Below are 13304 nucleotides of genomic sequence, written 5' to 3' on the forward strand. Positions count from 1 at the left end.
TTGAGCCAGCACCCCCTGGAATGTGCCTTGACCCTGAATTGAATCATGACTTCCTGGTTCATAGGTCGAGGCTCAACCATTGAGCCATACCAGCCTGGCCAAAATTTATTTTTTAAGTAAAGAGAAGACAGTCTTGAATGATGCCTTGGCTTTTTTATTCCAGCAGTTTTTCAAAACTTATTTAAACAAGTTTAAATAAATTCAGGAGTTTACCATTATATTGAACGCACAACCCATAATTATCTTTTTTTTGAGGGATGTATATTTGCATTTTTCCCTTTAATTTGTGAAATGAATTAGAAAAAAAGTAAAATTTGAACTTAATTTATAACTTTTTGTTTGATCAGCTCATTTATGGGGCATGCCTTTTTTGTATATTAGCAGTTATTCAACAAAATAGCCCCTGTTTTAAAGGCTTTTCCGTGGGGGAAATGGCTAAATCCTGCTTTGTTTTCTGCTGCAGGCCGTGGCCACAACTGAGGAGGAGCCTGATGTGCAAAGCAGGTGTGAAAGCCGGGCGGGCAGCGGCCTCAGAGATGAAGGCCTGCACCTGGGCCCAGTGGACACAGGTGCGCACGTGGGGTTGAGCCGCGCCGCTCTGTGGCCACGGGCTTCCAGCTCCGAGAACATGACCACGGCCCAGAACGGCCACGGGCGAGTCGCTGCAATCCCGTGTTCAGTCTCGGATCCCACAGACCCCAGCCCGGTGCCTTACCCAGCCTGTCAGAACGGAGGATGCGGAGGCGGCGGCGGCGACCCCGAAGCCCAGGACTCCAGGCCAGGCCCCGCCAAGTTCGTGCGCCTCTTCTCGGTGAGCAGGAAGAGGACGGGCGCCCACCCCGAGAGGCCTCGCTCCGTGGTCCTGATGGGGCACTCTTCCACCTGGAACGCGCTGGCCTCCTTTCGGAAGATGGGATCCTTTAAAAAACTGAAGTCCTCCGTCTTTCAAGGAATTCAAACCCGAGAGGGGTCCGAGGCCGCCAAGGCGGAGGCCTCGGAGCCCGATGGGGGCCCGGCCCTCCCCAACGGGGCGGCCGTGGCCATCCCGGCTGGCGGGCGCGGGTCCTCGGGAGCCACGGGCGGGCCACCCCAGCCTGGGCCCGCGTCCGACGGCTCGGACCCCGAGGAGGCGGACGACGCCTTCCAGAGGAGCACGCACCGCTCCCGCAGCCTGCGCCGCGCCTACGGCCTGGGCCGCATCAGCCTCCGGGACGCGGAGCCGCAGGGCCCGCCGGAGTCCCCGGAGCCCCCGGGGTGCGCCGTCCTCGCGAAGGACGCGGAGCACAACAGCGTCGCCTACCGGAGAAGCAAGAGCACGGACAACCTGAACTTCCTGAGGAAGAGCTCCTTCAAGAGGAAGTCCGCCTCCAACCTGGCCGACCTCCGCGCGGCGCCCGACCGGCCCGCGCCCCGACGGACGCTGAGCAGCTGCTCCGCCGACTCCGAGAAGCTCGGCGGGTCAGAGCGGAGGACGAAACGCTGGAAGAGCCCCATCAGGGCCAAGGACTTCGACCGGGTCCTCAGGCTGGTGAGCAGCGCCACCGACGCGGCCTGGAAGCGAGAGCGCCCCAAGGGCGAGGCGCCCTGTCCCGGCGATGCCGCCCCGCGTCCCGGGCCCCGCAGCCGCCTGCACGACGACTACTCGCGCCGGGCGTCCAGCAGCGCGGAGCTGGAGGGCCGGCGGGCCGGCCCGGCCCCCGACTTCAGCCCAGCAGGGCCGCGGGGTCCCCACGTGGACGTGGAGACCGCGGTGTTTCCTCTCGAGGCCCAAAGCGGCGGTCCTGGCACCGGCAGCCCGGTGCCCAGCCCGACTGCCCAGGAAGGAGCACGCAGAGACGCCCTTGAACCAAAACCCGGCCGCCAGTTTACCTTGGAATCCGAGCAGCCTCTAAGGCCCACCGCCCCCAAGCCCCCCAGCCCTCAGAGCCCAGGCACGGGCAAGGACCCCCACAGTCTCAGCGCGCTGTCCCTGAGTTCGGCGGACAGCAACGAAAGGGCGGAAGGTCCTGCGCCCTTCCCAGATCTGGTGCAAGCCCCATGTGACAAGGGCGGTGAGGACAGCGGGTCCGGAAGCCACTCTCAGCCGGGCCTGGGCGAGGCCCCGGGTCCAGAGGAAAAGGAGGAGGAGGTAAGGGCAGGGCAGGGCAGGGCACCCTTGTGCACTAGCTGGGGCAGGACGGGTGCTGGTGACAGCGCCCCCTTCACCCTCGCTGGAGGTTGCCCATGTGCACACGTGCTTTCCTTGGCCTTGACTCTTTTTCTTTAACTTACCACAGGAGCAGGTGGACTCTGTGCTGATTGTCCTACCATTACAGTTATTCTTGTCAGCCTGCTGTTTACCACATTCAGAGGTTATCTCTTTTGAAATGAATGACTAATGTAGGAAATTTCTTGGGATGGCACTTATGTATTCAAAAGACATTTATTGAGAACCAAGGGGTGGGGATGAGGTAGTTGAAAAAGACCTGTCTTCCATTCCAAGCAGCTAATAGGGGCTCTCAAAATTTTTATTTTTGATACATTTGTTATTGCCCACATACTTCTCTTTATATTTTAAATGGTTTCTGTATCCTTTTCAACTGAGTGCATCTAAATGAGATTCTTTGTGCTAAGAGACCATTACGTGTTCTAAGTCTGTTTTATTTCCTAGGAATGAATTAGAAATGTGCAGTTTGATACCTGTCAAGCCCTGAGCAATGCTGGTTCAAAGCAACTTTTATGATGGTTATTGAACTTATTTTTAGAGTAGAACATAAGCATCTCATGAATTGAATCAACTAATAACTGTCAAGGCGACAAAAGCAATGTTCTTTTCATATCCTATCAAGCCAGACAACTTACCTCACTGTATAATTTTCACTTTATAAATGCATTCGGTAATATTACCTTACAGAGTTGAAAGATGAGCAAATGCATTCATGTGTATACATTGCAAATTATTCTTCACATATATTTCTAGACTATTTTGCAGGTGTAAATTGGTGCTTGCCATAGAAAATAATCCCCTAGCAACTGTTTCTTCCCCCTCATTCCTAAAGAGGAACTCAGTTTTGGCTTAATGCTGCTGATAAATGATTATGCTACATCTTTTGCAAGCTGGACAGCTTGTGGACTGTCCATTTAAAAAAATCTTTATTGTTGAACGTATCACATATGACCCTCCTCTCCCCCCGCCCCCCCATCGACCCCCTCCAGCCGGTCCCTGCTCCCAGCCCCAGGCCTTCAACACCCTAATGTCTGTGTCCATGGGTTATACACATATGCATACAAGGTCTTTGGTTGATTAGCTCCCATCTACCCACCCTCCCCGCCTTCCCTCTGAGATTCCGCACTCTGTTCCATGCTTCCATGTTCCTGGATCCACTCCGTTCATCAGTTTATTTTGTTAATTAGATTCCACATACGAGTGAGATCATGTGATACTTGTTTTTCTCTGACTGACTCATTTCACTTAGCATGATACTCTCCAGGTCCCTCCATGCTGTCTCAAAGGCCCTTCTTTTTTATTGCTGTATAGTATTCCATGGTATAAATGTACCAGAGCTTTTTTATCTGCTAATCTACTGATGGGCACTTGGGCTGTTTCCTGATCTTAGCTATTGTAAATTGTGCTGCTATGAACATAGGGGTGCATACATTCTTTCTGATTGGTGCTTTGGGTTTCGTAAGATATATTGCTAAAAGTGGGATCACTGGGTCAAATGGCAGTTCCATATTTAATTTTTTTGAGGAAACTCCATACTGTTTTCCATAATGGCTGCATTAGTCTGCATTCCCACCAGCGGTGGCCTGCACCCTCTCCAATCTGGGACCTCTCGGGGATGTCGGACTGCCGGTTTAGGCCCAATCCCAGCAGTTGGACATCTCTCTCACAATCCAGGACCGCTGGCTCCTAACCATTCACCTACCTGTCTGATTGCCCCTAACTGCTTCTGCCTGCCTGTCTGATCGCCCCCTAACCACCCCCTTGCCGGCCTGATTGACGCCTAACTGCTCCCCTGCCAGCCTGATCGCCCCCAACTGCCCTCCCCTGCTGGCCCGATCACCCGCAACTGCCCTCCCCTGCCTCCACCTGCCTTTTCTGTGGGAGGTGGCAGAGACACTGGGACCGGCCTCCTTTGTGCCGCGCAGACCCGTGGGACCCCCAGGCCTCAGGCCTCACTGCTCGAGCAACCACCGGACTCCTGCCCCCCCCCCCCCCCCCGCCTCTGCTGTGTGCGTGGCCATCTTGTGGCGACATTATGCAAGGGCATTGAAAGAGGGTGTGATGCCACCTAGGCTTTTACTATATAGGATTGGTTGATTCTTGTATGTGCCATGACCAGGGATTGAACCCACAACGTTGGTGTATCAGGGCAATACTCTAACCAACTAAGTTACTCAGCCAGGGCCATGCAAGGGTTAGTTTCTCACTTAATTACTTCCCCAGTGATTTGATCAGGTATATTTGTTATTCTTAATTATATATGATTTAATTTCTACCCACAAGGGACCACCAAATATAGAAAGCACATGGACACAAGTTATTAAAATTCCATATATATTGATAGATAATTCTACAAATTGCCTCAAGATAGTCATCACATTTTTAAGTTGTATTCATAGCCTCAAAATTCTTATATAGCACATCAAGCTTCCTCTTGTACTTTTAATGTAAATGTCAAAAAGAGAAAAAAAGAATGATAATTTTGCCCAATTTTTATTTTATGTATTTGTAATCTTCAGTTTTACTTGAAGGGAAGTGCTTGTAAAATATAACCTAAAACTTTCTCTCATTCTTTCATTCGTTTATTTATTAATTTTGCTTAAACAACAGAAATTTATTTTGGTACAATTCCGGAGGCTGGAAGACCCAGATTTTCTCTTTTATTTTGACATTTAGAAACAAAATGAAACAAATAAAAACAACAAAAAACACCTTGCAAAATGCAAGAATTCCAACCTTCATGGGTTAAAAGCAATTTTTATTTACCTTGTATAGCATTACACAAAATTAAATTTCAGTATTTACTGTATCTTAATGTACAGTGTATTTTTTTAAATGTATTGATAGTATAATTCTGTTTTCATGTGCAAAGCTAGTTTAAGCTGTGGCTATTATTGAGTACAAAGAGGTTGAAATCTGCTTATGATATTTAATATATAATGTATTTTCAATAAGTGAGATTAATTTTTTATTTAAAATAATTTATTTGTAACTAGCCACTCTAAAAGTGACAAAATATTTTTTTAAACTCTAAGCAGTTTAACACGATTTTATATTACTATAAAAAGGAGTTGGAAAATGTCAGTCTACCTTCATTTATAAAGCATTGTAGAAACATCACCTCCTTAATGTACTTCTGCCACCTAGTGGTAAACTTTGTTGTGAGAACAAAGATCAATTGAAGGAATTCCTAAAATTGTTATTTGGTTTAAACATGCAGTGTAGCATTTAGCATTTATACCTGTACACAGTGCTCCCTAAACATTATACAGGTACAGGCACAGGAATTTAGTGTTACTGCTGGTTTTCCTACCCAGTCACACAGTAATGCCTTTGGCTGGATTGGGTCATGGGTAACGGGGTCCTGTCCTTAGTTATGCAGTATAGATTCAGTAATTCGTGATAGTGTTGAACTATGCCATAGATAGTGATTTTCAACCTTTTTCATCTCATGACACACATCTCACCTAATAATAGACAAACATGTAAATTGACCGTACCTCCGCTACGCCACCAGCCAATCAGGAGTGATATGCAAATTAAACCAACAAAGATGGCGGTTAATTTGCATACACAGGCGCCAAGTGACAGGGCGGGACGCTTGCATCGTCGCCATGGTGACAACGCAGGCGTTCTGCCCCACCCCTGTCTCTCAGGGCCTCTGGGCAGCGTGGGAAGGCAGGGCCAGAGTGGAAAGAGGCTGGGCTGGAGTGGAAAGGCAGTGCCGGCAGCCAGGGAAAGGAAAGCCCATTCTAGCACGAATCTTCGTGCATCGGGTTTCTAGTAATCTAATAACTAAAATTTTGCAGCACACCACAAAAAATATATTTTGCTCATCTGACAAAAATATAGGTATATTTTTTATTCATTCACACCAGACAGCTATTATTATATTGGCTGTTGTCATTTTTTTTTATTTGATAGTCTAACAGAAAAGAGGTCAGTGCCCCTGACTAAATAGTCAGGTGTTGCATGGTTTAAAACTTCTTGCAGCACACTGGTTTGCTGCCATAGATGAAGCCCTTTTAAATAATGAGAATCTGCTGTAACTCCTTCACAGGGAGCTTTAGTCTTTTGGTAAATGTTTCTAGTTTGGTAGGGATCTTGGTTCTGCCATTCAAAAGATAACTAACATCGTGCAAACTGTTGAACTTTTGTTGGCCTCAATCTGCTCAAGGATAGAATGTGGTATAGCTTTATCTGCCTTGGAGGTTTGTAAGAACTAAGAAAATTAGGCACTTAGCCTCCTGTTGAACACTGGCAGTCACTCTGTGATGATTACTATCAGTTTAGATGATTTTTCCATCCTAGGTTGACCTGACTTCTTAAGATATGGGCCAGTTAAGGCCAGTTTTTTCCAAAACTGGTTTTTAAATGCCACTGTGTAATATGGCCTTAGGGGGGATTGTGACCTTCTTCAATTAGTTTGACTTCACATTAATTTCTTTTAAATGCCTGAGAGATAGGTTTTACCATAACCCAATCTTTATATTATTTTAATAATGCACCAAACTAAATTTGTTAAGCACCTGCCAGGAGTAGCTCTATAAGGAAGAGTAGGTGATGTTGTCAAGGAAATTATAGATGAGCTAAGATGTATCTAGATCACAGTAGAATTATGCAGAATGGATTAAATCCCCCAAAAGAGGTAAAACCATGATGCTTTAGGACAGGGGTCCTCAAACTTTTTAAACAGGGGGCCAGTTCACTGTCCCTCAGACCGTTGGAGGGCCGGACTATAGTTTTAAAAAAAACTATGAACAAATTCCTATGCACACTGCACATATCTTATTTTGAAGTAAAAAAACAAAATGGCAAAAACATCCGCATGTGGCCTGCAGGCCGTAGTTTGAGGACACCTGCTCTAGGATTTCAGAAGAGTTGTAGTTTTCACTCATGTACCAAATCAAAGAAGGCTTAATAAGGGTGATCAAATCTGATTTGAAGAAGCTGAGATTTTTGCAGGTAGTTATGGAGGGAAAGGTGGGGCATTTCAGTAGTCAGATGTACAGAGATTTTGTGTGATTTGAGAGAACAAAAAGTAACATAATTTGGTTTGATGTAGGGAAATAATGCAAGTTAGGATGAAATTATCCAGATGATGAACACTCTGAAATTCCTGAGTAAAGAATCTATACATTACTAGGTAAGTGCCAAGGAGTCAAGGATGTTTTTGAACAGAAAATAGCCAGGCTCAGAACTGTGTTTTGGAGAAATCAGTCCACCACTGGAAAGAAAGGTAACCAGAGGGAAAGCTGTCAGGAATGTATTGCCAGTAAGAACTCAGAGGTAATAAGGCTCTGAAATAGACTATATAAGGAAGGAACAGGAGTAAATGAAACAACACATAATAAATAGTAATGTTCCTTGTTCATTTATTACCTGGCTACTATATGCCAGACATAGGGAAAAGAAAAAGTTGTGGTTTTTTTTTTTTCTTTGTTTTTATTTTTTAATCCTCACCCAAGGATATTTTTCCATTGATTTTTAGAGAGAGTGGAAGAGAGAGGGAAAGACAGGAAGAAATACCAATGGGACAGAAACGCATTGATTGGTTGCCTCCTGCACATGCCTCGACCAGGGCCGGGGCCTGGGAGGAGCCTGCAACCGAGGTACATGCCCTTGACCAGAACCGAACCTGGGGTCCTTCTGTCCGCAGACTGATGCTCTATCCACTGAGCCAAACTGGCTAGGGCAAGAAAGACTTTTTGTTTTGTTTTTCAAGCTATTATTTTCTTGGGTTCATAGTCTATTTGTTAGATTGGAATGTATACAGATAATTATGATATAGTGTGATCGATCAGTTTCTAATGAGGAATGAAAGAAGTAGCATGGGAGCTCCAAAGATAGAATTATTAACTCTGGGTGAAGAATGGCATGATTGGGGGAGGTCAATTGAGTGAGGTCTCAAAGATATGGTGGGGGTATAGAGGGCAGCAGTAGAGGAGCGGCCGGGCCTTCCAGGACAACTGTAACAGCGTGGCGGAGGAGGTGGGTACTGTAAACAGGACACTGTCAGGCAGAGGAGTTATCTAAGCTTCATTTTCCTCCCCAGTAAACGGAGTAGTAAGATACCTATCTACCGCATAGGGTTGCTGTGAAGATTAAATGAGGTGATACATGTAGAGTTCTTAGCACTGAGCTTTGCAAATAGTAAGTGTCCAAAAAGAGGCTAATTTGTTGTGCTAAGGGAACTGCAAATTGCTCACCATAACTTTTGTACAGGGTGGCTGGGTGGAGAAGTGAGAGAGAAGATTGGAGCGATAGGTCTGCACATAATTAGGAAGGTCCTTGCTTGGACCTGTGGAGTTTGGACTTTACCCTGCAGGCAGTAGAAACCCCAAGAGGTGTTTAACCAGGGACTGTAGGGGGGGACCAGCTCTGCAGAGAGGATGGGGAGGGGAGTGGCCCTGGGGAGAGACAGTGTTCCTCCATAGTCTGGTTCAGAGGTAATGAAATCTGCACTAAGGCCATGGAAATGGAGAGGAGGGGATGATTCCAAAACGATTTCACAATTTATATTTTTAACTAGCATTTGAATGTTTTAGGGGAGTGAGAAGTCAAAGATGACGGGGTGATTGGGAGGATGTTATTGTATTGGGATCAATAATCAAACAAGCCACAAAAACAATGGACTAGAGCTGAATTGGGGTTATTATCCCAGCCCGCTAACCTGATGGCACCTTGTGGAAAATCACTTTCCTTTTCTGAGCCTCAGTTTACTTGAAAAATGTTTCAGGGTTTTATAATTTTCTTCCACAGGGATTTGTAGCTTTAAAATTGGTGGAAGCTATTGTACTTACAAAGTTAAAATGGTGTGAGTGCTTGAGTAGGAGGTTTCAGCTCTGTAGAATACAAATGGGGGGTTATCGCACCCGGGTGACTGGCCCTGGCCAGGTGCTCATGGTATTCTCCAGTCTGAGGTGGTGATTTTAGGTTGCCCACTACTCCACTGGCTCTCATCCCAGCCTTGGAAAGAAATAGAAGGGAAATCTGTGGCACCACAAGATACAGTGTCACAAATAAAGTGTCCTTCCAGCTGGCTACTGGAATAGTTCAGTGGGTGAGCAGGGGCTAAATGGAAGCCTGTTTTCCATGTGAATTACGAATTGTGGAGTTTTATGATGATGATGGGCACTTCATACGTAATGATAGCTCCAAGGTGCTGTCTCGGTATAATTTAGTTAGAGAGACAGATACATTGCATAATTTTGACTTTGTAGATTACTTAGACATTACTCTTTGGATTACTGAAATAGCTAGTTGGGAGATTCAGACAATTCTCATGAAGGTTAGAAATTATCCACATTTATTTCACAGAGCCATTCTTAGAACCAGAAAGATGGGGTTGCATATATAGACGTAAATATAGTGACCCTAGAAAGTCTGCCCGAGATTTTTTTAGGATCTTTGTTTAGATATAATTTACATAACATAAAATTCACCAATTGTAAGTCTACAGTTCGATGATTTTTAGGAAATTTGTTGAGTTGTGCAACAACCATCACTGTCCTGTATAGAACATCCCAAAGAGTTCCCCAGGCCCTTCTGCAGTCAGTCCCTGCTCCCACTGAAGGCCTAGGCAACTATGGGTCAGCATTCTGTCTTGATGTTTTTTTAATGTAGTAACTCAATGATTGTTTGTAAATTTTTGGGAGTTATGCAACCATCATCACCAATTTTAGAACATTTTTATCACCCCTGAAAGAAAACTCATGCTCCTTTGCAGGCATTCCCTGTTCCATTCCTAGAACCCGATCTGCTTCTTGTGCCTGGCAATTATATTTTCCTGGATATTTTGTAGAAATAGAGTAAGGTAATATATGGTCGTTTGTGTCTGGCTTCTTTCACCTAGCATCATTTTTTTTTTTTCCAAGATTCATCCATGTTGTAGCATGTATCAGTACTTCATTTCATTTTATGGCCAAATAATATTCAGTTGAGTGGATAGCCCATGTTTTGTTTATCTATTCATCAGTTGGTATACACTTGTTTCCACTTTTTGGCTGTTATGAATAATGCTGCTATGAACATATACATGCAAGTCTTGTGGACATATGTTTTCATTCTCTTGGGTAGATAACTAGGGGTTGAATTTCTACATCATATGGTAATTCTGTGTGTAACTATAACTGCCAAACTGCTTACTAAAATAGTCATCCCATTGTAGTCATCCCCAACAATGTATTAGGTTTCCAGTTTCTCTGCATCCTTGCCAGTATTTGGTATTGTCAGTATTTTGGATCCTAGCCCTTTAAGAGGGTATATAGTGAGTGGTATATTATTTTGATTTTTAAAATTTACATAATTGAATGTATATGTGTAAATAACTTTATAATTCTAACAGCTATATGATAAATATGCATTTACATGAAAAAAGAATAATTCTATACATTTTTTATAAGGCTTTTTTAAAAATAATAATTTTATTAATTTCAGAGAGAAGGGGAGAGAGAGAGAGATAGAAACATCAGTGATGAGAGGGAATCATTGATTGCCTGCCTCCTGCACTCCCCCTACTGGGGATCGAGCCCACAACCTGGGCATGTGCCCTGATTGGGAATCGAACCATGACTTCCTGGTTCATAGGTCTACACTCAACCACTGAGCCACACCGGACAGGCTATAAGATGCTTTCTTGATAAAGGATACATACAGGTATCCTCAAAAATAATGACCCTTGAGTCACACAGCAATGATAAAATCAGAGGTGGTGGGGATAATCACAGTCTGAGTGAAGTGTTAAAAATCTAAATAGCCCTAGTTGGTTTTCTCTGGTTAGAGCATTGGCCTGCAGATTAAAAGGTCCTAGGTTCGATTACAGTCAAGGGCACGTACCTTGGTTGCAGGTTCTTCCTGGCCTGGGCCCTGGTCGGGGTGTGTGCAGGAAGCAACCAATCGATATGTTTCTCTTACTTTGATGTTTCTCTCTGTCTTTCCCTCTTTCTTCCACTCTCCCTAAAAATCAATGGAAAAAGATCCTCGGGCGAGGATTAACAAAAACAACAACAAAAAAAAATCTAAATAGGCATGTCGTAGAGTCCATTTAAAATTGTACGCAAGAAAGAGCATAGCCCGGCTGGTATGGCTCTGTGGTTGAGCATCGCCCTAGGAACCAGGAGGTCATGGTTCGGTTCCCGGTCAGGGCACGTACCAGGCTGTGGGCTCTATCCCCAGTAGGAGGAGTGCAGGAGGCAGGTTACCAATGATGTTTCTCTTTCTCTCTCCCTCTCTGAAATCAATAAAAATATATATTTTTAAAAAGTAAGAGTATAGTAATATAAGAAAGATACGAGCAGTCTCACCATGAACGTAATTAAGACCTTAGGAAGCACCATATTCCCTAGGTCTGTTTTTTGAGTGGCCATAGAGGGTCATCTCATCACCAATCCGCTTGTTCCATCAGCACCCGAATATTGAGCTCAGTAGTATATTTCATTAGCAGTAGCCAGGCTCCTTCAAAGAAGCTGAGTCCCTATTTGGGAGGTGGGGGAAATCAGGATGGCCTGAAGTATGTTGCTATTGCCAGAAAACCAGGATTCTGTGAAAAAATGCTGGGCTTTTGCTGAAAAGACAAAAGAGTCAGCTGAAAGGGATCAGGTTGTGACAATATGCATGTCACAAAGAATGACTAGATCTACAGTTGTTGATCTACAAGTACAACCTGACTATGAAAAGCCACGAGTCCTTAATGATAAAAAGAAAAGTTAATATTATACTAATATGTACTAAAGCACACAAATAAATGTGCAATTACAGCACTAGTTGTAATTCAAAGGGTAAAAATAGAATATTTTAGTAAGCAGGTAAGTTTGGCATATATGGGGTTCTATTTCCTTTTAAATTTTTGTCTATATTGATTTTTAGATAGAGGAGGAGGAAGAGGAGAAGTAGGAGGAGGAGGAGGAGAGAGAGAGAGAGAAGGAGAGAGAGAGACTTGATGTTCCATTTATTTATGCATTCATTGGTTGCTTCTTGTATGTGCCCTGACAGGGAATCAAACCCACAACCTTGAGTATCGGGATGATGCTCTAATCAACTGAAGTCTCTGGCGAGTTGGTTATTTTTATTATCATTTCCCTAATGACTAGTGATGTTGAGCATCTTTTCATGTGTTTATTAGCCATTCATTTATCATATTTGGTGGTGTCTATTCAAATTGTTTGCTCATAATTTTACTGCATTTTTGTTTTACTATTGAGTAGTAAGGTTTCTTTATATATTTTGGATACAAGTCCTTTATTTTGATCAGATATAAAACTTGCAAATATTTTCTCACAGTCTCTGGGTTGTCATTTTGTCTTAATTGTGTCTTTTGAAAAGCAGAAGTATCTAATTTGATGCAAATTCAGTAATTTTTTTTTCTATTAGGGATTGTGCTTCTTGTGTTAGAGCTAAGACATCTTTGCCTATCCCAGCGTCACAAAGACTTTCTCCTGTCTTCTGGAACTATTATAGTTTTAGCTCTCACATTTAGGTATATGCTCCATTTTAGTTGAATTTTGTTTATAATGTGAAGTAAAGAGCTTGGCTCATTTTTTGGCATATGAACATCCAATGATCCCACCTCCATTTGTTGAACTGCTGAATGTAAGCTTAAATACTCTTCTGGGCTCTCCATTTTCTCTGACAAAGATGCCCTGTAATTTCAATCATAAGAATTGAAATTACAGTGGGAAACATAATTTGAAAATATGCTATTAATTGTACTTTTAGTAAATATTTCTAATGAAGTTAACATTGTGTTACAGGGACATCTGCTATACTGTCAGTGTTTTATAATATTCCCTAAGTAGCAACCCTGGGTGCACATCCTTCAACAGACTTTCCCCCCAAGGGGTGCTTTTTCCTCTGTTGAGACAAGAATCATTGTGCTTTCTATTAGTCATCGTTGTGCTAGCTTATGTTTAGTTTCTCCTGAGGTGTTTTTGATTTATTTATTTTCACTTTCCTTTTTGCAGGAGAAAAATTCATAAATAGAAAAAAAAACTCTTGCAGAAATTTTATTAAATCATAAGAATGCAGGTCATACATCTAAATGTGGAAGTTATCTTTTATTTTAACAACTGAGTACAACATTTTCTAACTCAGTATTTGT

The 13304-nt window shown here is 43.6% G+C and overlaps 1 protein-coding gene across 1 annotated transcript in view; it reads left to right on the forward strand.

Moving 5' to 3' along the window:
- Positions 1-578: 578 nt before the first annotated feature.
- The window catches only part of SPATA13 (spermatogenesis associated 13), a 96344-nt gene continuing 83618 nt past the window's right edge, over positions 579-13304 (forward strand). The window contains exon 1 of the mRNA XM_054718755.1: positions 579-2134. Coding sequence (XP_054574730.1) covers positions 629-2134 — 1506 coding nt within the window. The 5' untranslated portion in view covers positions 579-628. The remainder of the gene's footprint in view (positions 2135-13304) is intronic.

The sequence above is a fragment of the Eptesicus fuscus genome, chromosome 7 (genome assembly GCF_027574615.1).
Source record: "Eptesicus fuscus isolate TK198812 chromosome 7, DD_ASM_mEF_20220401, whole genome shotgun sequence".
Classification (NCBI taxonomy): domain Eukaryota; kingdom Metazoa; phylum Chordata; class Mammalia; order Chiroptera; family Vespertilionidae; genus Eptesicus; species Eptesicus fuscus.